The sequence below is a fragment of the Pyrus communis genome, chromosome 16 (assembly GCF_963583255.1).
Source record: "Pyrus communis chromosome 16, drPyrComm1.1, whole genome shotgun sequence".
Taxonomy (NCBI): Eukaryota; Viridiplantae; Streptophyta; class Magnoliopsida; order Rosales; family Rosaceae; genus Pyrus; species Pyrus communis.
In genome coordinates this window covers 2,749,109-2,773,818 of record NC_084818.1, presented here as the reverse complement: position 1 = coordinate 2,773,818, position 24,710 = coordinate 2,749,109, and the positions used below count along the sequence as shown (strand labels likewise).

Below are 24,710 nucleotides of genomic sequence, written 5' to 3'. Positions count from 1 at the left end.
ATTTCTGTTAGGTTTTTGGGGATGCCAATTGCCATGGCTAGAAATTAAGTCGGTTTGCTAAGATATTGTTGCCATAAAATTGCCAGGGCTACAAATAAAGTTGGTTTGCGAAGATATTGTTGCCATTCATTAAACAAATCGTGCCTTATTATCTGGATGCTTATAGTAAGGCAGTTGCGGTTGACCACCGTCACGATTAATTTTTAAAAAAAATGCCTCTAGACCATCCAGGTCGTGACTCTTACTTAAATAGAAAATAGATTACTTTCATTTTGCATTTTATTTTTTTAAGAAATTGTAAGACTTGTTGGATACTTAGATGAACACTCATTATACGTTTGTTTCCTATGTTTTCAACATATTCAACTGCTTTATAATTTATATGTCATTCTATTTTGTAATTTATGTATTCTCATATATACCATTATATATTTTTGCTACATGTAAATAGACATTTATTTATACTGTGACATCCCACATCGCCCAGGGGAGTGATCCTTATATGTATATTCCTATCTCTACCTAGCACGAGGCCTTTTGGGAGCTCACTAGCTTCAGGTTTCGTAGGAACTCCGAAGTTAAGCGAGAAGGGGGCTAGAGCAATCCCATGATGGGTGACCCACTAGGAAGTTGCTCGTGAGTTTCCAAAAACAAAACCGTGAGGGAATGGTAAGCCCAAAGCGGACAATATCGTGCTACAGTAGTGGAGCAGGCCCGGGAAGTGATCCGCCTCGGGCCAGGATGTGACAATTTGGTATCATAGCCTAACCCTGGCCGTGGTGTGCCGACGAGGACGTCGGGCCCCTAAGGGGGGTGGATTGTGACATCCCACATCGCCCAGGGGAGTGATCCTTATATGTATATTCCTATCTCTACCTATCACGAGGTCTTTTGGGAGCTCACTGGCTTCGGGTTCCGTAGGAACTCCGAAGTTAAGCGAGAAGGGGGCTAGAGCAATCCCATGATGGGTGACCCACTGGGAAGTTGCTCGTGAGTTCCCAAAAACAAAACCGTGAGGGAATGGTAAGCCCAAAGCAGACAATATCGTGCTACGATGGTGGAACGGGCCCGGGAAATGATCCGTCCAGGGTCGGGATGTGACATATACATTGTATAATAAATTTAGTTAAAATTAAAAAAAAAATTAAAAAAAAAAAAAAAAAACTCCTAGACCCCGCCTAGATGCTAGCCCTTTACCAACCGCCCGATTAGCGCCTAGTGCCTTGTAAAACCTTTGATTTTGGAGGAAGATCAAGGCTAAAGGTTGACTTAGATACTAAGAAATTGTGATGCTACATAAACAGATCACATGTTATCATGCATTTTTTTTCTTTCTAATTCATCAATATTGAGAGATGAAAATTCGTACTCAAGATCTAACAAGCATTAATAAACACTTAAATTATAAATTTCTTGCTGCATCACCATGCATATACTTTTCTGCGTTCCACTAGAAGAAAAACGAAATAAAATATGTTTATAGTTCGTTTTTTCCTGGTAGAATATAGTTTAGTTCAAAGTATGGAAACCACAAAGTCAAGGAAAGGGGGGAAGATCCTTTGCCCAAATCTCCAAAATTGTATAAAACTCAAAAGTATTTACTAGGGTATTGCTTCAAGGACAAGGCTGTTTGGCATAAATTGAACATTCAACTTTGAGTAAACCTACTAGCCAAAATTCAAGAGCAAATTAACCTACTACATGGTACATAGTCAAATCAAAACATACATAAAGTCAAACCTACATAGTCAAGCTTATGAATTGTCGCAGAGGTTTTCCATTTGGATATATATTCACTTTCAGCCTCATTTTGGATAATTTGATAGGAAAATTCAGGCAAGAAGCTTAGGAAATTGGATGCACCGTCCAAGACTCACGGAGAAGAGGCACGCATGTGGGAGAAGCTTTCGACTTGCTTTGCAGTCAAACCATGTGTGCGATTGACCAAGTTAAATGTGGAATATAGTGGATAAGATCAGAAGATGACGCGGTTGTAAAAGAGGTGTCTAATGCTATAAATCAGGTTTAACGCAACTTTTGATTTCGGAGTCTGATTTTGCTCCATAATACTATTCTGATAACGAAACGACGAGACACATCAAACTCACCGCTTTGCCGTGATGTACGATGAATTGCGGGCGTTTGAATTCGTTTGAAGGCGATTTTGGCACATGATACCATTGTTGGATCTCTTCTTTAGTCTAACGTTAGTGCATAGATGAATGCCCTCAGTCTATACCCCATATATAGTCTCTACAATCGTATAGTCTTCGTATATAAGGTCCAAGGCCTACCAATGGGTCTGAAAACAAGACCCTATAGTATAGGGCCTCATCAGCTATAGTATAGGGCCTCATCAGAGTATGTATAAAATCCTCACAATTGAGGACTTCATAGGGACTAAGCTATTGTGCAAAGAGTGGAGCCCATTGGGCGTTTTGAGTGGAAAGAGTGGCCCACCCACATGAAATCTGTCACAGCTGCAAGCGTGGGTCCCACAACACATGTTGCTTCATTTTAAATTTTTTTATGAACCGTTGCAATCAATGGTACAGATTGATTGTGGGTTTTGGTATCTTTTTACTGTTTGAGATCAACCGTTTCAATTATATAAACCTCAATTTTAGGGTTTTCTTACACTCGTTGTGAGGCTACCGTGACATTACAAACCAATAGTATGACTGAATGCTACAAATTTCATCTCCCTTACTCTTCAACGAGGTTTGAGAAAGACGAATTGGAGTAGCTAACAGCCTTGCTCAAATTTTTTTTTTAATCTTGGCAGTAGTTTTCTTAATAGGCCCCCAAATTTTGGGTTGCAAGTGTTTCTCATGACATTGTAATGGGCTATCTAGGCCTAGAACTATTCCGAAATAGGCTAATGGCCGTTTAGCTAATGTGTTTGGTTTAATGGTTACCATGCCACACCAGGCCCCCATTGATCAGAAAAGCACTTTAGGGTTCTCGGTGGACTTCCTTAAAGCCCATTTGAAAATGCTTTTTCTTTTCGTTGAATAAAAGTCGGAAAATTTTATTAAAACTGAAGTGCTTCCTAAAAAAGCACGTAAAACAGTAGAGCCATCTCCATCTCTGCGCTTGGATGTTTCTCCCCAGCCCAATTGACCTTGTTTAAGAATAAGAACCCATTAAAGCAATTGACCCAGCAGATCCACCGGCGGGTCCTTTCCTAGTTGTTGCATATCCTGTATTCCTAAAAAAAACGTATGCTATATACGCTTACAAAAGTGCTTTTGGTAACTATTCTAAAAGCCTTCAAACAAGCCAAACACTCACCTCCTGAAAGTTAATGTCGATGCCGGCTGGAGGGAGCCGACGCAAGATGGCTTTGTGGGGATCGTGATGAGACGAGCTGAGTATCTGTTTGTGGCTGCGGCTCGGTATGCAATCCAAACTCCAAATGTTGCCACGGCAGAAGCCATGGCCATTCTGCGGGGATGTGAGTTGGCCGATGCTTTGGGGCACCGAAGGGTAATTATTGAGTCTGATTCGCTGGAATCCATATCATCTTTATCGGACTCGTAGGAAAATGATAGATGGGAGGCCTTTCCTACTTGGCGAAAGTTAAGAGGTTAGGGGAGTCTTTTCAGGATTGTCGCTGGTCTTAGATTCCAAGATCAATCAATATGACAGCGGACTCGTTAGTATCGATTAGAAATGCAATGCAGAGATGTGCAATGTAACATGGGTCAATAGACCTCCATCTTCATTGGTTCATGTTCTTAACCATGGTTTACCTCCCCCCCCCCCCAAAAAAATAAACTTAGCATAGGCAATGGAGGGGCCGACGCTTTAATTATGTTGTAGCGTCTTCACTTTCTACCCAACTTCGCTGCTCAGCTTATTGGTTGCTTAGTTATTCGCTTGCCTCGGTGTAGGCTTTTCTTGTACTGTTTTAGCATCTTTGCCCTGGTAATGAATTTCCCAGATTCCCAAAAACAAAAAAAAAATACTTCGAAGGTCCTACGTGTTGTTAACAGTAATACATCATAAGGAGAAATATAACAGAATCGTTAAGTGCCTGCTCATTTCAACCAAAAAGATTACGATCTAATCAACAGAGATTTAACGTGTGCCGACTTTTTATTTATTTTTCAAAACCAAGATGAGAAATATTACACTCAAAACTCCATAAGCAACTCCGATCACTGATAAGATCAGCACATGGCAATGCATACAGATCATCCGCTGCAAACAGAATGTTTATAAACTCACTCTTTTATGAATATTTGTCCTGCAGTCAAAACTTCGAACGAGCCAAGAAGCTTCTTCACATTCATGGCACCCAAAAGAGCGGACTGCGGACAGTGCTAATGCTACTAATTCCTAGCTCCATAAATCCTCCAAAAAAAGAGAACTCAATCCATTCCAACCCGAAAATAGAAAACCCGTAATTCATTCCTCAGAGCTAACACTTACGAAAGAACCCAGAAAAGAAAAATGAAAAAACTACAGATACAATGTGGCCAATATAAATAATCTCCCTTTTCTCAGGCAGTGACCGCAGCTGGTTCAGTCCATTTCCATACTTTCACTTGACCGGTTCCATCACCCGTGAAAAACAAGCCACCAGGGCCTACCTGAATCGATCTTATCTCCTGTTTTGAAAAAATTTTACCCCTCTCCGAAAACCTAGACCATAGCAAAGAAGACAATTGCAGCAAAGTGAGATGCTTGAAAAATGTTTTCTAGACCTAACAGATAAAAGGACTACAGCAGAGAGATTGTGTTGAAAACTCACGATGGCAAATCATATACACGGACAGTGTTGTCATTGCAAGCGCACAGTAAGACTGGCTTGGCTTCTGAATCATGCATCCCACAAAGTGTAATCAAACCCTGCAGCAAGGTCCTAAGCATTATTAAACTTGACCTTTCATGTCACCTTGAAAATCATACATAACCTCTAATGATAACAGGTCCACGAAACTCAACATTAAACCCACTGCTAGGTGAACATCAAGCATACTGATTCATTTATTATGGGAAATTCAACGATGCTTATGGAATTTAAACACAAAATACATGCGTAGCATGCATACAAAGGTGGTTCTATAATTCCACCCAAACCTAGTTTTAAGCAAATAGAACTTGCATTAGATACTCTAAATGTACGGCCAGAGTGTCAGCCTTGAATGTTCCTATACCCTATGTTTGGATGAGGAACTTTGAGTTTCCATGGATCCGTGGCTAAATTTGTTAGGAATGTACTACAAAATTAGATAGATGAACTTGATGCAACACAATTGAGAAGACTTTCAAATGACACCTGTCATGATGTCATTTTGAAAGTCCTTTGGTTACTGTATTTGTAGTGCATTTGTAGTGTTTTAGACTTTTAGTAGTAGCTTTGTAGTGCTTGAGTAGTTCATTGGTAGTACCCTTGTAGTGCATTTTTAACAATTGAGTCTGAACTTCCTGGGTACTTTTACGTTTCCCATCCAAACAGAGGGCTAAAAAATCCTATAACATACCTAGCTTATTCTTAGTCAATGCAGGAACAGGGATTAACTGAAGAATGAAACATAATGAAACATAAACTTACATTTTCTTCTGTGTGAGTATATGTTGCTTCCAAGTTTCCACTTTGAGTAGCAACCCAGACCTGCACAAACAAATGAAGTGGAACAATTAAATAAGTTTACGGGTCTACTGCAACACACAGTTACACACCCACAAAAAAAGGTTATAAATCATAGAAAACACACCTTTAATTGTTGATCCAAGGAACATGATAAGAGAAACTGATCCCAGCAAAGAACAGACATGACAACTGCAGTATGCTCTGTTAGCGTTTGTATACACTGCAAAGTTTCCAGGCTCCAGACCTAAAATGAATACCAAAGACATGACTGAGCTACTGGTGTGGAGCAATTTAAGGCCTCAAATGTTCCATCAGCAAGAATTTATGCTTATTACAGAAAACATGTGATGCTGAACCCGACTTACCCTTATAGAATTATCCATTGAACCAGAGTAGAGCCTGTTTGCTCCAACTACTAATGAAACAACTGCAAGGGTGTGACCTATCAGTGATGCAGCTGGTTCGAAGCAATTAGTCACAGCATTAAACTTCCATGCCAATATAGAACCATCCTGCATTGAAGGACAATTTTGCCAAATATTAGAAAATATGTCGATCCCACACATGAATGCACAAAGGAAAACAGAGAGGGAAAAAGCAGATGCAAGGGCCTTCGCTAAATTAGATGCAACTCACATGAAAAAGATATGAAATAAAAAAGAAAAAAACAAAGTTTGCTGCTCCTTCAATAATACATTTTTCAATTGGGTGGTTCACATAATATAGTTGTAAACAGTGAAATACCTCATGGCTGAAAGCCCTAACAAGAAATATTTTGACCAAGAATGGGGACCAAACAAAAATTAAGCCATTATGGCAGTAAAGGAATTACCTGTGTACCGGCGAAGAGCAAATCATTACCCACAACCATGGCATAAACTTGTCCGACAGGCCCACTAAGACTCAGTTCCGAGTTAGTTTGGGTGTTCCAGGCCTACAAAACATATCCATACACAAATGAGACAAAGTATCCTTAGAGTCTGATCCTATAAGCTTACATTAAAAGAGAATCCTCCTGCCCTACCTTTACAGCTTCTGGTATGCCAACAAATATCCAAGGACCTTCACTGATCATACAACCTACTTCACCGCCAAGATTAATAACTCCCATGCACTGAAAAATAACCAAATAGAAGCACACGAATTATTTTCACAGCCCTTTGGAATGGCAATGAGACATGTGAAAAAATATTGTCCAACCATCTAGAGTAAACCCAGTGGCAATGACCATGTGATTTAGGAAAACTAAAAAGTCAATAGATATTGAGAAATGGGAGCAAATCTCTGGAAAGCTTTTCAGTCCACAATGTCAGGAGCTCTCTTCTATGCATCCTCCAGAACATAAGTTTGCACACTCTGCTCGCTGATGTGATCACCATCAATTAAACTATAATTTGAGCGGCAGCTGCATTCAGTGATGTGGTATGGAAACTACTTTGTACATACAACTTGCACTCATTGTATAAGGCTTCTACTGACTGTGATCACTAAGAGCTTTCTTTACAGAGTCATTAGCTGGCATACAACTCTAATATTCCTATTACACAACGACCTTATAAACAACAATGGGTAGGAACTACAATGTCTACCAAATGTACTAAACTAAACCTAATCCAAAGAACAGAAACGAGATACGCTACAGGAGTCCCTTACCCATCTATTCAAACATTAAACTTTCCCCCGTCACAGAAAAGGGGAAGAAGTATTGAAACTTATCTATTTAACTGTAAACCCTCAGAAACTATGCATTGAATATTGTTAAATAATTGAAAATTGGAGTCCCAAAAGTGAATAACTACCTGACCAGATGCGCAATCCCAAACCCTTACAGTTTGATCCTTACTCCCAGTATACAGCTTATCAGACCCAGAAGGCAGTGCAATCCCACTAACAACCTGTTCCCAAAAACCCCCATCAGTTCCCAAAAGCACACAAGGTAACCCAATAGAAACAATGAGAACCCGCATATATAATCCAAAAAAAAACCTTCTGATGCCCCTCAAGCTGCGTCAACAAGCTGAAGCTATCCCCCATACTCCAAGAATGCAAGAATTTACACTTGTCCCCATAGCTGCAATTCCCCTGGACCCAAAAATTACAGACTTTCTCCATCTTCCTAACAAACACCCTATTCGCTCCTCCTGTACGGCCCCACGTCGAAGAAGCCCCGCCATTGAAGTTATTTGGACCCCGATTCCGGGACGATGGACCATCGGTGTTAGCGGCGAAGGCGTGATGGCGCTTAGTCGAGGCCGTCCCATTGAGACCTGGCTGCGACGGCGGCGCCGGGAGCTCTCTGTGGAGAAAAGGGCAAGGGTGGCGATTGCACTTGCCCGCCCTCCAATGGTAGCATACCTTCTGGTTCTTTGACGGGTCGGATTGCTGCCCACCCAGTCTGTGGAAGACCCGTTTGCTTCCCCCTCCGTCTACATCCATTAGCTACGGATTCGAATCTCTCTGTGGCTATATACTTTGAACTGAAACTCAAAAGCTTCGATTTTCCCCCCTTTTTCTGGGTTTTTTCAAAATTGATTGGATGGATTGGCTGATTGGAATCCGATCATGGAGTTGGAGAGATTCGGAAGCTCGGAATTTCTTGCTCTCTCTCTCTCTCTCTCGAGGGTGGCGGATTTGGGGGAATTTAAATTTGGGAAAAACCCTAATTTAATTTCGGGGAGCAGAGTTTGATTTGTGAAACACACACACACGCACACACTCTCTCTCTCTCTCTCTCTCTCAGTCTCGCTCGCTCGCGCGGTAGGAGGAGGGAGGCGATGGACAAAACTGGAATTGCGTCGTGTCTACGAGGAGATTGAATTACTGAAATACCCTGGTTCTGATGGGAAGGCACAGCATGAGGGTCCTTCGTCATCTCATATTTTTAACATAATATTTTATAATTACATAAATTAACGTTAAAATGTAAGGTGGTAAGTAGTTTCATTTTAAGAGAGTCTCTTTAGCATTTCTCAAGGCTTAATTGGATTAATAGTTTCGTGGTGATATGGTAGTCGGAAAATAGCTCATATAATAAAATTAGAATTTAAACGCCTAAGATGAAGTCTGTTACGATTTTGACTCAAAATCGAAAATTTTGTTAACTCTCCATTAATTATTAGGACATAAGACTCACATGTGAGACTAAAAGATAAAGTAAGTCTCACGTGCTAACAATTAATGGAGAGTTCTTTTTTGGGAGTTTTAACGAAACATTTCCGGTACTGTTCATTTTTAATGAAAAATTACATTTTTACCTTTCCTAGCACTATTCATATGCACCTTTATTTGTCATTTTTCGTTAAAACTAAAGTTTTTTTTATAACTTTTCGTTAGTTTTTCTTTCTTTTTTTGGAACTTTAACAAAAAACTCACAGTACTATTCACTTTTAACAAAAAACCACATTTTTACACTAAAAAGTCAATCACGGTATTATTCATTTTATCTATTATTTTGTCCTTATCGTTAAAACTCAACATTTTCAAGTCATTTTCATTAGTTTTCTTTCTTTTCTAATCTTAGGGGTGTGATATCTGCACACCCCATTTTAACAATTATCCACTCCTTCTGGGGTCGGAAAGATTCACAGAGGCATTTCAGCCTTCCCTTGGCCTCAAGTCTGGCTTCCACACCAACAGCAGGTTTCGAACCCGAAACCTCCAGTTTTTAGTTTTAAGAAAGCCTTGTAATCCGCCCCTTACCACTGAGCCACCAGCTCGTTGATAATGAAAGTCCAATTTGAGTCATCTCATTTATAAGTGAAAAGAAATATCATATATCATAGTGCTCTCTGAACATATCATACTAGTTGGACGAATAGAGCACCCAGTCTTCATTGTTTTCGAAGTAATGTTAGGTAGACCAACTTTTTAGACTGAATTTGTAAACTATATGATGTGTCACCAATAGAAAATAAGCAGATTAATCAATACTTAAGTAATAATCTAATCATGAATTTGAATGTTTGTTAAACTATTTAAAAAATAAAAAATAAAAAACACTTAAACCTCTATAATTTGAAGATGATTTACATAGTTTATGAACACTTAAACTTTATACTAAGGTTTCATAAAGGTGCTCAACACTATAGTATTCTATATGTTTCCACCACATTTGTTAAAATCCAAGGCTCAACACTTGTTCTTAGTACAGTAAATATTTGAGTAAATAATTTTTAGCTTAGACCTTATTGTATTTACAAGACTAATTCACGACTTACAATTGCACATAAATAACAAGGAAAATTTAATAATTCAAGATAGCGTAGTAAACCACTTGTCTTGAAATAATGTTTCATTCTACAAGTTTTTAACATATTTATAGTTAAATAGTTAACCGCTTATCACAATACTCAAGCTCGTTTATAAATCTCATCTCTCCTCCACTTCTTCTCTAGAAGAATTAATCGACCTTCCTAAGTTTACCCTTTCTAGTAAACAAACAAAAGGAACGGAAAGCCGAGTGGATAAGGAAGTTTTCGATTTCATCGCGCCGCCGCTGCAAACTGATGTCTGCAACTGGCAGATATCGAGCCAATCGCATGCAATATTTTAGATCATGAACATTTTAGTTGACTGCATGCATACACGTCTCAGCCACCAAGGCCCAAGTTTAGGAAGTATCCTGGTTTCTTGTCATTTGGGATTTTCCAGATTAAGAACGAATACTGAACAACTTTCTTCTGCACGCGGCAGCCCGGGAGCTGAGAGGATATGGAAAATACTACGTACATCATCGATCATCTGTCGATTCTATAGAATTTAACAAGTTGTCGTTTTTTCAGTTTCTAGAAGATAAATAATAACAATATATATTTCTTCGATAGCCAATGACCGATGTACATTGAGACTAAAGTGGTCCTAACATCGTTTAGAATTCGGAAAATCTACATTCTTAGAATCTTTCGAATGTTTGGTATAGATCTCTTGTGTTTCTCTCAAACGTTTGATGTAATGTCTATTAGGCATATTCCGACAGCACTCAACAAGTTACATCAAGCGTACTAAACAAATTCTCTCGATATCACTCACCAGATTACTTCGATATCACTTAACAAGTTTTATCGTTAAAATCCAAAGTTTTCAAACATTTTTCATTAATTTTCCTTAAAAAGAATATTACCTTGGATTTTTCTAATAAGCTTTCAGCATATTTAAGCAGGCATTCGTTAAAATCCAAACTTTGCAGCATATCTAAGAGCATTCTTGTTTCTAGTTCTAAGAAAATCTTTGTTATTATTTACAACTGTTTAATTCTCCTTCACATGTAATTAACAACACACTTTTTAGCCAAAATAGTAATTGAGATTGACTTAACTCTTCATTTTGATATCTGAGATTTAAAATCAATAGAAATGGTCATTGAGTTTGCCAACCATCAATCGATTTGGTCATTCCGTGAAAAATCTCCATTAAATAAGAATAAATTGACAAAAATACCATCAATTTTTTTGTCAAATCATTTTGGCCTGCTGTTTATTAAATAGAGGGTATTTTTATCATTTTGATCCTTATTTAACAGAATTTTTCACGGAATAACCAAATTACATGTTTGATGGTGAACAAACTTAGGTACCATTTTTATTGATTTTAAATCACAGTGACCAAAGTGAGGAGTTATGAAAATCTTAGGAATAATTTTAGCTAAAAAGCCATATATTTATGAAAACAACTATTTTTTTTTATCAAACGATAAATTTGTTAGATTAGATGTTAGATTACGGGCCGATGAGGTTTAAACCCACGACATGATGTAAGAGCGATACTCCTCTCCATCACTTCAAAGAACCTTTGAATTTATGCTAACGACAATACTATGAAATGAGATCAAGATCAATAACAACATTGTTAGACCGTTGATCAAAATGAGAAAAAGGGTATGTTGAAATTCTAAGAATGATTTCTATGATTAGAGTTCAGTCAAAATATAGATTCATCGTAATTGAACTCTAAAATTGGAGACGGAGTTGACTTATAACATCATTACAAGGCTGGCTAGCATAAAACTATACCTCCAACTCAACACATCCCTAGTTAAGGAATCAAGATCCTTTCCGTATCTCCAAGTCCGAAACAAACGGAATGAAAAATCAAGGTTCTTCAAGGTTGAAGAGAGACATCCGAATCCTTAGTTTGTGTGAAATGGGCCAATGAGATAGACAAACGAGGGTCGTGGTATTTTGAATGAGTAACTCAGATCTCTGAACCCATCATCTCCGAACACAGAGATCCAAATAGGATCTCAATTCCTCATCAAGCACTTGGACTAATCCCAATTTAATCTCTTTGATGGCTATTAACTTCCTCATGTGTTCATGTTGGATTCAAAATTGTCAAAAGTTTCCTGAAAAGGAAAGTTAGTTACTTTCCTATCTGGCTGAATGAATGGAAAGGGAAAGTAGTTAAGAATAGGCGAGTACGTCGTATTACAACCAACCCAGCGAGTACAGAACGATAGATCCGTATTTGAAAAAAATATGAATAAAAGAAAAAGAAAAAAAAAGCCAAAGTCCAATTCCAAGGAGGGAGAGAGAGAGAGTTGAATCAGGGAGGAGCCAAACATCGCAAATTTAAAGCAGCCTCGGAGGAATCCAAAGCCAAAATCCAAGGAGGGAGGGAGAGAGAGAGAGAGAGAGAGAGAGCGAGCCACAGGACAGAAGAGAGTTCTGTCTTGCGGAGCTCCACCACTGCTCCAACGGCCTCCTTTCCTTTCTCTGCGCTTTATCTCTCTTCAAGCAGGTACCTTTCCCTCTCTCACAATCTCTCTCTCTCTCTCTCTCTCTCTCTCTCTCTAAATGTATATGTTTGAGTGTGTGTGGATTTGGGGTTCTGGGCTTCGTATGTAAGTGCTTTTTTCTGGAAGTACTTGGAAAATTGGATCGGGGTTGTTTTGTTTTCAACTGGAATTTGATGGGTTGCGTTTGAATTTTGTTGTTTTTAGTAAAGTTGGGAACTTTTTAGGTTGATGGAATTTGGGTGTTTTTGGGATTTTGTTTTCAGATGATTAGAGCTTGTTATTGGAGATTCTAGATTGATCTATACGTAAAAAAATTTCCTTTGTTTCTATTTTTGGGTGGTTTGTGAAAGGTGGAAGATTTGTGTCTGAATTGAACTTGAATTCTGTTTTGTGCTTGATTCCGGAGGTCGAAAAGTCCGAAAAGAAGCAACCTGTTCATAGAAAGCAAGGAGATTTTCTTCTTTTTTTTTCCTGCTGTAAATGGAATTTGCTCCAATGGGTATCGTTTGTGATTGCTTTTTGGTTTTGAATTTAATGCTTGAGACTGAATTTTGGTAATTGGTACAGCTTGATTTCTATCCGGATCCACGTGATCCGGTCATGTCGAAAAGGAATTCCCTGCTGAAAGCTTGAACTTTTGTTGTTGTTAAGGTTCAAGTGTTCTAGAAGCCTTATTGAGAACTTTGTTTACTATCCCAGGAAGCTTCTCTTCTGATTTGACTGAGAATTCAAGATATTGACTTCAAACTTCAGGTTTCTCATCTGTTGGAAAAGGATTTTGAAATGTTCTGCACGAAAGCCAGAAAATTGAGATTTGTGGGCCGAAATTGTGATTAGTGTTCTGGGTGGTTGAGGAGCGGGATATTGGTATGGCTGTTGCCAAGAGGAACAGCAACAGTGGAGCGTCAACAGGGCTGTGCAATTGCTACAAAGTCGCTAGCTTGACTTCCTCCATCTTAGATGCAGACGAGACCTCAAATCTAAAGGATCGGTACATTCTAGGAGAGCAGTTAGGTTGGGGGCAGTTTGGTGTTATTAGGGTGTGCACCGATAAGTTGACTGGAGAGGTCTTGGCATGTAAGTCAATTGCTAAAGATCGATTAGTGACCTCAGACGATGTGCGAGGCATTAAACTTGAGATTGAAATTATGACCAGGTTATCTGGGCACCCAAATGTTGTAGATCTTAAGGCGGTGTATGAAGAGGAAGAGTATGTTCATTTGGTGATGGAGCTTTGTGCAGGAGGGGAGCTTTTCCACCAGCTGGAGAAGCACGGACGATTCCCTGAGTCTGATGCCAGGGTTCTCTTTAGGCATCTGATTCGGGTAGTTCTATATTGTCACGAAAATGGGGTTGTTCACAGAGATTTGAAGCCAGAGAACATCCTATTGGCCACAAAAGCCTCCTCGTCTCCAATCAAGTTGGCAGATTTTGGTCTTGCAACCTACATCAAGCCTGGTAATTCCATATTTCCCTTATATTGGCTGGCTAATTTTTTTCCACTAAAACTTTGAGTTCAGATTTTTGACAATGTTTTTTGTCGAAGCAGGGCAAAGTTTGCATGGGTTAGTTGGGAGTCCGTTTTATATAGCTCCTGAGGTACTTGCAGGTAGTTATAACCAGGCTGCAGATGTCTGGAGTGCGGGCGTTGTTTTCTATATTCTTCTTAGTGGAATGCCGCCATTTTGGGGGAAGACAAAGTCACGGATATTTGATGCTGTTAGGACAGCTGACCTGAGATTCCCATCCGATCCCTGGGATCGAATTACTGGATCAGCTAAGGATTTGGTTAGAGCAATGCTCTGTAAAGATCCTTCACAAAGGCTCACAGCTCAGCAAGTTTTAGGTAGGTCAAATGCACGCACAAAAACACACACACACACACACACACACACACACATTCACCAAGAGTTTATTGAAATGCTGTAACAGTTAATAGTCCATGAATGATTTGTTATGAAATCTGTGTTTGTGAGTGGCGAATGAAAGAAGTTTCGTGGTGTGCTTGACTAATATGTGTTCGTTGTGAACTTTCCCCTGTAGATCATCCTTGGATGAGGGTTAATGAACCATATCCCAAACTACTGAGTCAATGTGAAAATGGAGGCCGTGGAGAATGTGATTTAGCCGGCAGCTCATTCTGTATGTCCAGGAGTCAAGACATCAGCTTTGGCTCTGCATCAGCTAGTGTATGTGATGCCCAATCACCTACATTTACTTGTAGGTCATCTTTTTCCGCTTTCATGGTGGAACCATTTACTCCCCAATTAGCATCCGGCGGGTTTTCATTCTGTGGTGATGGTGATTCTAATGGTTTGGAATTCTCCTCCCCTATTCCCTCCATGCCAAGCTTTTCATTCTTCAGCCCTAGTTCTTTGGTCGAGGAAGGTAGTTGTGCAATAGAGTTCTCAGCCAGCATATCCAGAGTAGACACAATTCATGGAGGTATTTTGAGTTACATTTCGCTTCTCCCTGCATCAGTATCATAGAAATCTCGTCTCAATCATTTTAATGTATTATAATGCAGAGACAATCTCAGGGAAGCTGCTATTATTGCCAGATTCTCTTTCATTCGGACTTGAAACGAGACAATTGGTTAACAAACCAGCCGAAGCTATAAGGACAGGTGGAACAACTGGATCTAGGACATCAGCCATTCACAGCAAGAGGAACCGTACTATTGGACTTGGTGAGCACGAGCAACTAGATTTCATGGTGACCGAATCAATCATTCGTTGGTCATCATGCACACATTATCCTACATCTCTGAGATCTTCTCTTGTCTGTTAACCGTCTGGACCTGAAGCAGTAAAAGATAAGGCGGAGGGCCCTGATGCTCATATGAAGTCTAAAGTCCTTCAGCTCGTGCATTGTAGCACGCACATATGGTACCGTTTGGCTTATTCCTAATGTTTAGTGCCACTTTTCTCTTTAGTTTCAACTTCAAGTAGGTGGTCGTATGATGAGAGATGTCTTCATGATTACGGGTAGGTAGGAAGGGCAATAGATGGAGGTGGGAGTGTTCCGATGAAGTTTTGCTACGACGTCCAGAAACTGACAGGCTTCTGTAAGCTAATGTAATATATCGTTCATGTCTGTTTCCATGTCTGTGTTTCCACTCGGCTAATTCGTGATGTTTAGTGCCATTTTTCATGTTGGTAGCTTAAGAAGAGTGCTATGTGATGTATGCCTAATGAGCTTCTGCCCCTTCGTATAAAGTCATTGTTCATAGAAGTGCTTTCCAAGTCTTGTGATTTATCTTTCTGCCCTATTTTTTTATCCACCTTATCAGTTTCACGGTGGTACAATATCGAGCGGGCCGGACACGAGATCTCTAGTGCATGAGTAAATGCTCTTTTCAAGTGAGCGAGTCAACGACAAGCCTTCCATAGACATCTTTGTTACAGATACAACTGAAATTTAAAGATATTTGAACTTCGTTTTTTTTTTTTATCTAAATCAAAACTACATATTAATAGAACCTTATTTGTCAATCAAAAGAGGGTGAAAGACTATTCAAAACAAAATTTTACTATTTTTTGTTTAAGCCTCAACTACATGCGATTTTACATCTCTAATTTTAAAACAAAATATATTATAATTTATATTTAAACACTTGTAATCAACAATTTAAAACCTAAATTGAAAGATATTTTAACTTTTTTTTTGTTAATTTTTCTTTTATCTAAATATAAGGTGAAAATCTATTTAACAAAACAAAATTTTGCTATTTTTTGTTTAAGCCTCACAAACAGATGATTTTAACATCTCTAATTAAAATATATATATATATATATATACACACACACTAGATGTACATTTAACATCTTGACATTTTTTTACTTCTCGGCTTAAATATTCTACTAAATATACATTTGTTGCTTAATAAATTATAAATCTGCTTCCAAATACCTTATAAAGATTTCTTTAATGCTCACGAAATATATTTCGAGAAAATAAAAAATTTGCATTATTTTTTATTTTTTTAAAAAGATGAATTAACACTCACGGTTTTCAGTCAGTTCTGCAAATTCGTACATGAATCATCGTTCAATCCATTTATTTTCACCTTCGTGTTATTGTGAAGTTTTAAAAATTAAAATGAGATTTTTCCTTGAGATTTTTTAGTGTAGGTACAAAATACAAACCTCAATGCAAGGGTTCCATACCTCTATAAGGGCCTGTTTGGGATTGAGGTGATTAAAAAAAAAGCTACTATGAAAAAAAGCTATGAAAATTTTTGGTGTTTGGTAAACTTTGAAAAACAGCTTTGTTTCAAAGTTGAGGGTGAAAAAAAGCCCAAAACCAGGAGATGACAAGAAGCTGCAATTTGCAGCTTCCAAAAGCAACTTATTTTCACCCACACACGGGTGAACAGTGTACACGTTTAATGAAATATGAATAACTCAAAACTGCCCTCCCTTTCCCTTCACCTACGCTCTAACCTTTCCAGAGCTCTCTCGCACGCTCTTCACCTCAGAGCTCTCTCGCATAACCCGAACCAGAGCGATCTCTCTCGTTCTCTCGTTCCAAAAACTAGCGAACTCGTTCTCTCGTTCTCCAGGTTTCTCCAGGTAAGCTTCTCATTTATTTGTTTGGATTTTTCAAATTAGGGATGGGGAGATTAGGGAAAGAGGGGTGGGAAGAGCAAAGGGATGAGGGTATGGGTGTCGGGAAAAACAATTGGGGATGGAGGGTGGGGAAAAATTAATTGGGGAAGGTGATATGGTTTGTGGAAAAAATTAATTGGGGAAAAAATTAGGGTTTGTGGAGGAAACAAAAAAAAAAAATGAGAGAGAAGTTTGATTACTTGTGATATTTGTGATATTTGATTATTTGTGATATTTGATTCTTTGGCGGAGATTGTAAGACATGTGTTAATTATTTGTGATATTTGATTTGTTTCTGTCCATTGTTCCATGATTGCTTGGTTTCTGGTTTTTCTCAGTGTGTTCTGGTTGTATGACTCTGAGAATGTTGGGTTACTGCTGCGCTTCTAATTTGAGTCCCACATGTTCAGCCGATTCCTGGAGGAAGCAACAGTCATGCAATGCCAATGCGGGTAGATAATCATCAAGGTTAGATCTTCATGATGGACTTTTGCATATCTTAAATAACTAACTTCTCTAGTACAGCAGAGTGAGCATTTTCCTTTAGTGAAAACTTTTGCCCATCTTACCCAGCTGAGGTCACAGATCGAATTAGATCAAGCAATCCCACTGGTCCTGGTGTCCGCATGCAATTTAAATCTCCAACAACGGGCAGGAATTTAAGTTATGACAACCCTCTTGAAAAGAATGTAAGTCATATTACCGTCCAGTAACTACTGTGATGAAAAGAAATTTTTTCTTCTTGCTCCTTTTATGCAGTATCTTTACTCTGTTACATTGTTCAAAATTTAGTTCCGAATATAACTCACGGATAAAAATTTCCCTTTTTAGATTGCGAATGAAGCATACCTTCCTCCGTCTAATTCATTTTCCGGCACCTCAAGAAGGAACCCCACAAAACCTCTTTTGCCCACTGAAGCTACAAACACTGGTCATGGACATGGCAATAAAGTAGGTCCTTCGAGTAGCTGGATTCAATCACTGCAGCGCATCTCTTCAGCCAAGTGACCTTTATGGTAATTCATTTTATTCATACTTGGGGTCATCATTTGGTTCGCTGCTTTTGTAATTGCGGCTAATGCTCTCGTCTATCTTCTTAAGCATTATTGTTGACCGGGTGCTTTCCGCTGTGTTTTAGCAACATGTTTGGTCTATAAGATTCGAGCACATCTTTGAAGCTGCAGATGTACGGTGATTTAATTGTCAAATATGCAATGTGTCTATTCAGGAAGATCTTACGGATGCATCTTCGTAGACATTGAGTTAGTTCCTTGGTTTGTGCTAGTTTTTTTTCCATAAGGTGACTAGAAATGTGTTGGTTACAAGATACAGAAAACCCAAAGCTTGGATTCTGTGCTGTACATAGTTCTCATAAGTGACACAGCCGTGTCTTGTATTTAAGTTTTTCTCGTAACACAAATGATGTGTGATGCTATTTTTTTTCATTGTTGTTATATAATACGGAGTCTCCATGCCATTTGATGTTTATTTACAGTCGCTTTATTTTAAAATTCCTAAAATTCGTCTGAAATAAATTTGTTTTTCGAATGAAGCAGCTTCAGGAGCTGATTGGCTTATGATGGACCTGCTTTTTTCTTTTTGTGTGTGTAACTAAGTTATCGGAACCAGACATTTCTATTTGACATTAACAATATTGTACTAATGAATCCTAGCTATTCACTCTAAAATATTTCTATTAAAGTAGTTTGTCATACTAATTAATATTTAAGATAAAGTTTATAAATATTTTTCTTCTAAAAATAAAATATATTTAGTAATTCACTTTTATTTGTTAAGAAAATTAAATTAATAGCACATCTAGTAATATACCCTTTTTGGTCATTTCACACAGTCACAGCTGTTTTACAAAAAAGTTTACCAAACACTATAATACTTTTTTTTTTCCAAAAGCATTTTTACAAAAAAGTTTACCAAACACTTTGTTAGCTTTATTTCACAGCCGCTTATTCTCACAATAGCTTTTTTTCAAAACACAAAAATACCAAACCAAGCCTAAGTTGGTCGAAGAGTTCACCTAATCTGATTGACGGACACACACAAACAATTCACGGATAAACACATCACTATCGATCAATCTAACTCGCATCTAGTAGTTATTTGCAAATTTGTGGCAGCGATTGGTTATGGAGGGGACCACAAACACATTTCTCTGCTTAGACTTGTCTGTGTACACGTCTCAATTGCACAACCAGTCACCACATAGAATTTAAATCTTCCAACATAAAAAGATAAGGTTTTTATAATCAACACCAGCCTCAAATTTTGCAGTGGGAAATTAAAAAAAGAAAAAAGAAACACAGAAGAAAGGTACCCGCCAAAAATGGGGTGCTGCAGGATAAACACCTCCAACCTTCCAGCTCTCTGGAAATTCCCAACTCAAAACCAAAATCCCAGAACCAAAACCATCATCTCCTTCTCTTCCCCTTCTTTCTCTCAAACCGAAGATCGAAAATCGAAACCTTATACCGTAAACTTCAAGACTTTGAGTGCCTGCAAGCTTGGCATAGCCAGGTATCCTGACTTTGAATACAATGCTAAAGGTGGAGCGGGAACCGGTTCTGCCACAGAGGTCACGGAAAGCAACTCGAATGGCGATGTTTTGGTGTCGTTTGACATCGGAAGGCTCTATATCCCGCCATTGGAGAGTGCAACAACAAAGTTCTTGGGGTTGCCATTGCCGCCCTTTTTGACGATTGACATTGTCCCTGAGTTCTTCAGTGGGAGCATCAATCCAGACTCCGGCCAGGTAAAATGCTTCGACAAAAGTAATTCTTAGTGTCGCATTAACTTACTAACTGGTTAGCGGTAGAGCGATGTTAACTGGTTTGTTTCATAACCACTGTTTGCTACTTTATTTTGCAGGTTGATCTCGAATTCAAGGCGGAGTTTTGGTTTTCGGTTGGGAGTATATACAAGGCTCCTCCGCTGCTGGTGAAGACGGTATTGACATCCGAGGAATCGAAGGGAACGATGAGAAGTGGAAGAGGGGAGAGGTTGGATAAACAAGGAAAGTGCAGACTTGTTGGGGTGGCAACCGTTGATCCTATCGATGACTTTCTGATCAACTCCTTCCTTGGCCTTCCCACGGAATGCCTGGCCGACTTGAACGCTATTATTTCCTTCTCTAGCTCTTAGTGGTTTCACGAGAGACGGTCATCGCCCCTGCAATGTAGTACTCTTTCGCGTAATCAAAGTCATTGTCGAACGAAAGCAAAAATATGTAGAGCCAGATTTATGTTCATATGCAGCTGAATTCGACTGTTTAACAATTTACGTTCATTTTCTCCATATGCTATATAGTAGTGTAGAACTCACTCGTGCGCTCCGTCATTGCTCGCTTGTTTTCAACGATCGGAGATTTCTTGGGTTCGAGTTCAGCTATCCTTCCATCGGAGCACAAAGCAATTTGATGCGCATTTTGAACGTACTGTGCTTAATCGGTGAGCAACCACCAACGTGCATCCTGGACCTGGCGCTCACTAACTGCATCCAATGCACTACTGATGGCCTGCGGCAAAGAACTCCAATAAATGAAAACCTAATTAAACTGGCATTGTGCTTGATTTGCAAATTCTAATGCCGCAAAAAGGAAAGGCTTTGACATTTCCAGATTCATTTGCAACGATGGTCAGGATTGGAATTGAATATGTTCAACTTTTAATTGTAGTTTTCATATAAACTAAAATCTTAAGGGGTTTGTTTGTCATATCAATTTTTCAAAATCATTAATTCGTCATTTCACCCCGAGTTTTCCATCCAAAATATTTCGAAGTTATTTCGGAACTTTTAACTCCCACACCTCTTCAAGACTATTTTGGATAATTCACTTTTTTTATTTAAGAACGGGATGGAGTGCATTGAATTCTTAAAGCTTGCAACTAGTTAAATTCCATGTTAGGGAGCCTAATATACTTTTTTAGTAGTTTAACATAAGTTTTTGAATCAAACGCGACATGTTTTTCTAACAATCAATGTTTTAGAGTACGTACCAAAAAAAAAAATAGAGAACTTCTGAAAAAAAAATCAAATATCAGAAATCAATTGATTCGTCCACCTCCTAATAGAAAGGAGGTCAAATGTCCGAAACCAAGTTCACGTGACATTTCAAAAAAATTATTAATGCTAAAAACCCTTGACTTGTATATTTTTTAACCAAATTTTCACCTATAAATTGATTAATTTGACCTATAATTTATGAAGATAATCAAATTTTCACCTATAAATTGATTAATTTACCTCTGAAGAATGAAGATGACCAAGTTTTTACCATTAAAGTCGTCATTGTTTGACTGCGTCACGGGCAAAACAGGGATTCGAAAAAGGAAACAATAAAAAATTGAGAGAGAGAGAGAGAGAGAGACAGCATCAGCACGTCCATTTCCCGCCCACGTGTCTCCTCGAGTATCGCCAAGAGTCGAGACGAGGCCCCTCACGAGATTCTGGTCTCCGCCCCATCGCCTCGATTCACCACCCAAATCACCTCAACTCCTCCTCTCTCGCTCCTCCACTCAGCTCCTCCTCCGCCACCTCCCTCTCCTTATCCTCCTCCTCCGCCGTCTCTCTCTCTCTCTAACCAGTTCGCGGTTCCATGGGACGCAGCCAGTCGCATCTCCACACGAACATTCCTCGCCAGCTCTAGAAACCTCCAGAAGATTCTTCCACTGTTGACTTTCTGCTTCCGAGAGTCCGATGGCGCAGCTTCGTTGCATTCTTCTCCTCGTTTTCCTCTCCTCTCTGCTTCCTGCTCTTCGCGCCAGTGATGGCGATGCTGATCCGATTTACAAGTATGCCTTCCTTTCTGTGATTTTTGCTTGATTTCTGAAAGGACTTGGAATTTCGCTTTCGTTTTTCTTTCAGTTTTTCCGAGTTCGTATCAGTATTTGATTTGGTTTGGTTTATTTATAATATTCGAGCTCATCGAGTTGTTTATTTGAAGTATTTTAGTTTAGTTGAATGCTTTCACTGTTTGATTGATGAGCTTGGTTTAGTTGTTTGTATAGCCAAATTGATTAGAAATTTGATATAGTTTTCGTTTTTTCGGGGTTGAAAACTCGGAAATCTGGACTAAGTTTCGTGTATTCCGTACAACGAATCAACGATTAGTGTGATGTTTTTATTACTTGATGGATTTATATTGTGAAGATAATTATGAAAATTGTACAATCATTTAATGCTAGGGAAAATTAAAATTGAAATCTTTTGTAATTAACTAGCATTAATGCAGATAATGATGAAAGTTCTTTATTTAGGAGCTTTAGGCGAACGAGTTTGGAATTACTTTTAAAATGATTGAAACGCTTTTGGTGAGAATGTCTTTGAAATCAAATCCTTAGTAAAAGTTCAAATGGATCCTAGAAAAGTGCTTTTATGCAAGAAGCACGTATCTGGTGCTTCTCCCAAAATGCAATTAAAGTGCTTTTGGAACCCAATATCAATTTCACCAAAAGGGTTTTCAATCATTTTAAAAGCACTTCCAAACGAGCCCTATATTGGTTATGCTATTTGATTGATGTGATTTCACAAGTACAAAATTTACATTCACGGAAGTTCATTAGGTGTTCTCTTGTATTGTATTCATCTATATGTTGCTTGTTTCGTGGCTGTTGGGTGATAACCATTATGATTTTTATGGGTTTTCCAGGTCTTGTGTGGCGGAGTGCGAAAAATCTGGTTGTGTAGGGGACACATGCTTTCAACACTGTAAATTTTCATCGGATGGGAAACCTATTGATGGTCCGTGGTACATGCAAGAGCCCCTCTATTTGCGCTGGAAACAATGGGACTGCCGCAGTGACTGCAGGTACCACTGCATGTTTGCAAGGGAGGAAGAGAGAGAGAAACTCGGCCATAAACCTGTCAAATACCATGGGAAATGGCCATTTCAGCGTGTTTATGGCATCCAGGTCTTCCACTGATACTTAGTAGAGCAAATTAGTTGATTACTAATCTAAATAAGTTAATTTACTTGCTGATATGGCCTAACCATTTAACGAACTTGTTTAGGAACCAGTTGCTGTGGCTCTCTCAGCTATCAATCTTGCCATTCAATTTCATGGCTGGATATCTTTTTTCATCCTTATATACTACAAGTTGCCATTGAATCCAAATAGGAAGACGTACTATGAATATACTGGTATGTGGCACATCTATGGGATCTTGGCAATGAATGCTTGGTTTTGGAGTGGTGTATTTCACAGCCGGTAAGTGATTTTAAATTCCTTTGACACCGTAATGATTTATACATACAACCGTGATCTGCTCCAAAATGTCAACTTAGGTGAAAGATAAATATTTTAGTACTATGCACTTCTTAGACCTCGCAACCTATAGATTTAAACAAATTAATGGTCACAATTTATAACAGCAGGACAAGATTTAGTGTAGTGTTGTGCATATGGAATTAGGGTATTCCATCGGCCAGAATTTTTCTCTGCTAAATTTCAACAGCAAGACTATGCTATAGCTTGTGGAACTGACCTTGTAACGAATACAAAACTTTTGCGCATTGATTGTGCCTGGTGTGAGGGAACACGATTTTGATATGATAACATTAATTGTTTTCAGACAGTTTTTAACTGCTGCTTTGTTATCCAATGTAGAGATGTCGAGTTGACAGAGAAGCTAGATTATTCTTCTTCTGTAGCACTACTTGGATTTTCACTCATTGTGACCCTAATTCGAGCTTTTGATGTGAGAGATGAGGCTGCAAGGGTCATGGTTTGTGCTCCACTGATTGCATTCGTGACCACACACATACTGTACCTGAACTTCTATAAACTTGATTACGGTAAGACATTCTGTTGCAAATTTGAGCCAAACTTTTTGTTGCTTTTAATACAAAACTATTTGCCGTGGCAATGAGCTTACAAGTTTTGCAGGTTTGAACATGAAAGTGTGCATGGCCATGGGCATCATTCAGCTTCTTACATGGGCAGTTTGGGCTGGTGTTAGTTGCCATCCATCGCGCTGGAAGTTGTGGGTGGTAGTGGCAGGAGAAGCCCTTGCCCTGCTCTTCGAGATATATGACTTCCCACCTTACCGAGGCTTTATTGACGCGCACGCTCTCTGGAATGCAATCAACATACCTACTACATATCTCTGGTGGAGTTTTGTGAGGGATGATGCCGAGTTTGTTACATCGGCTCTCCTTAAGAAAGCAAAGTAGTAGATCTGAATCGAAAAGCATGAAGTGATCAAATGGTGGATTGTATCAAAGACTCAAAAGTACATGACATGCTCAGCTCAGTTAGTTCGTAAAATGTTCTCTTTTTTTCCTCATGTGTATGCGTTTCTCCGAAATGCTTACCGTGATGTGGTTCCCTTTGATTTTGCATTTCGCATTGGTATCGGTCTTGTTTCCGCCGTCTACGGTGGGCTACTTCCTCTGATGGAATCCGGATTTCCAGGTCGTTGTGTTGGTTTTTTTTTTCCTGGAAACTTTCTATATGTAAGATTTGAATTCTCAAGTTACTGTGTTGTGCTGTAAATCTTTGTCGAATACCATTTTAGGATGTTGTGTGGTGATGTTGTTTATGCAGTGTTGGAATAGCTTATGGAGAGAGGTATCAATTAAAAAAAAATAGTAAAAAGCTTTTACTGATAAATGTTTTTGCTATAAGCGTTTTTATTATTAACGTTTCAAAACTGCAGCCACATCCAATTGCTTTTTGGAATGGTACTTGGAAGTCCAAGACGTGGTAGAAGTGTTTTTAAGTTTTTCTATCTATAGTAGAGTTCGTAAGAG

At 38.8% G+C, this 24,710-nt stretch overlaps 4 protein-coding genes across 6 annotated transcripts; 3 read left to right on the top strand and 1 right to left on the bottom strand.

Moving 5' to 3' along the window:
• Positions 1-4,069: 4,069 nt before the first annotated feature.
• LOC137720409 (zinc finger CCCH domain-containing protein 48-like) lies at positions 4,070-8,340 on the bottom strand. Its single transcript, XM_068459477.1, has 9 exons — positions 7,589-8,340; positions 7,402-7,497; positions 6,627-6,716; positions 6,435-6,536; positions 5,968-6,114; positions 5,727-5,846; positions 5,564-5,623; positions 4,760-4,857; positions 4,070-4,650 (listed from the first exon to the last, which is right to left on the bottom strand). Exons 1-9 carry the CDS (start codon positions 8,036-8,038, stop codon positions 4,509-4,511), a joined length of 1,305 nt encoding a protein of 434 aa, XP_068315578.1. The 5' UTR covers positions 8,039-8,340; the 3' UTR covers positions 4,070-4,508.
• Positions 8,341-12,089: 3,749 nt separating this feature from the next.
• LOC137720701 (calcium-dependent protein kinase 26-like) lies at positions 12,090-15,564 on the top strand. Of its 3 annotated transcripts, none has more exons than XM_068459805.1 (5): positions 12,090-12,337; positions 13,035-13,793; positions 13,885-14,181; positions 14,379-14,780; positions 14,863-15,564. In XM_068459805.1, the coding sequence occupies exons 2-5, from the start codon at positions 13,205-13,207 to the stop codon at positions 15,123-15,125; spliced, it is 1,551 nt and encodes a 516-aa protein (XP_068315906.1). In that variant the 5' UTR covers positions 12,090-12,337; positions 13,035-13,204; the 3' UTR covers positions 15,126-15,564. The 3 variants fall into 3 exon arrangements, with proteins under 3 accessions (XP_068315906.1, XP_068315905.1, XP_068315904.1); XM_068459804.1 differs by having other exon boundaries at positions 12,987-13,793; XM_068459803.1 differs by having other exon boundaries at positions 12,903-13,793.
• A 3,677-nt stretch (positions 15,565-19,241) lies between these two features.
• On the top strand, positions 19,242-20,254 carry LOC137721431 (uncharacterized). The gene is made up of 2 exons (XM_068460525.1): positions 19,242-19,712; positions 19,829-20,254. Exons 1-2 carry the CDS (start codon positions 19,287-19,289, stop codon positions 20,099-20,101), a joined length of 699 nt encoding a protein of 232 aa, XP_068316626.1. The 5' UTR covers positions 19,242-19,286; the 3' UTR covers positions 20,102-20,254.
• A 1,066-nt stretch (positions 20,255-21,320) lies between these two features.
• Positions 21,321-24,477, top strand: LOC137720781 (uncharacterized). Its single transcript, XM_068459893.1, has 5 exons — positions 21,321-21,750; positions 22,608-22,869; positions 22,970-23,166; positions 23,566-23,753; positions 23,845-24,477. The coding sequence occupies exons 1-5, from the start codon at positions 21,656-21,658 to the stop codon at positions 24,129-24,131; spliced, it is 1,029 nt and encodes a 342-aa protein (XP_068315994.1). The 5' UTR covers positions 21,321-21,655; the 3' UTR covers positions 24,132-24,477.
• The last annotated feature ends 233 nt before the right edge of the window (positions 24,478-24,710 follow it).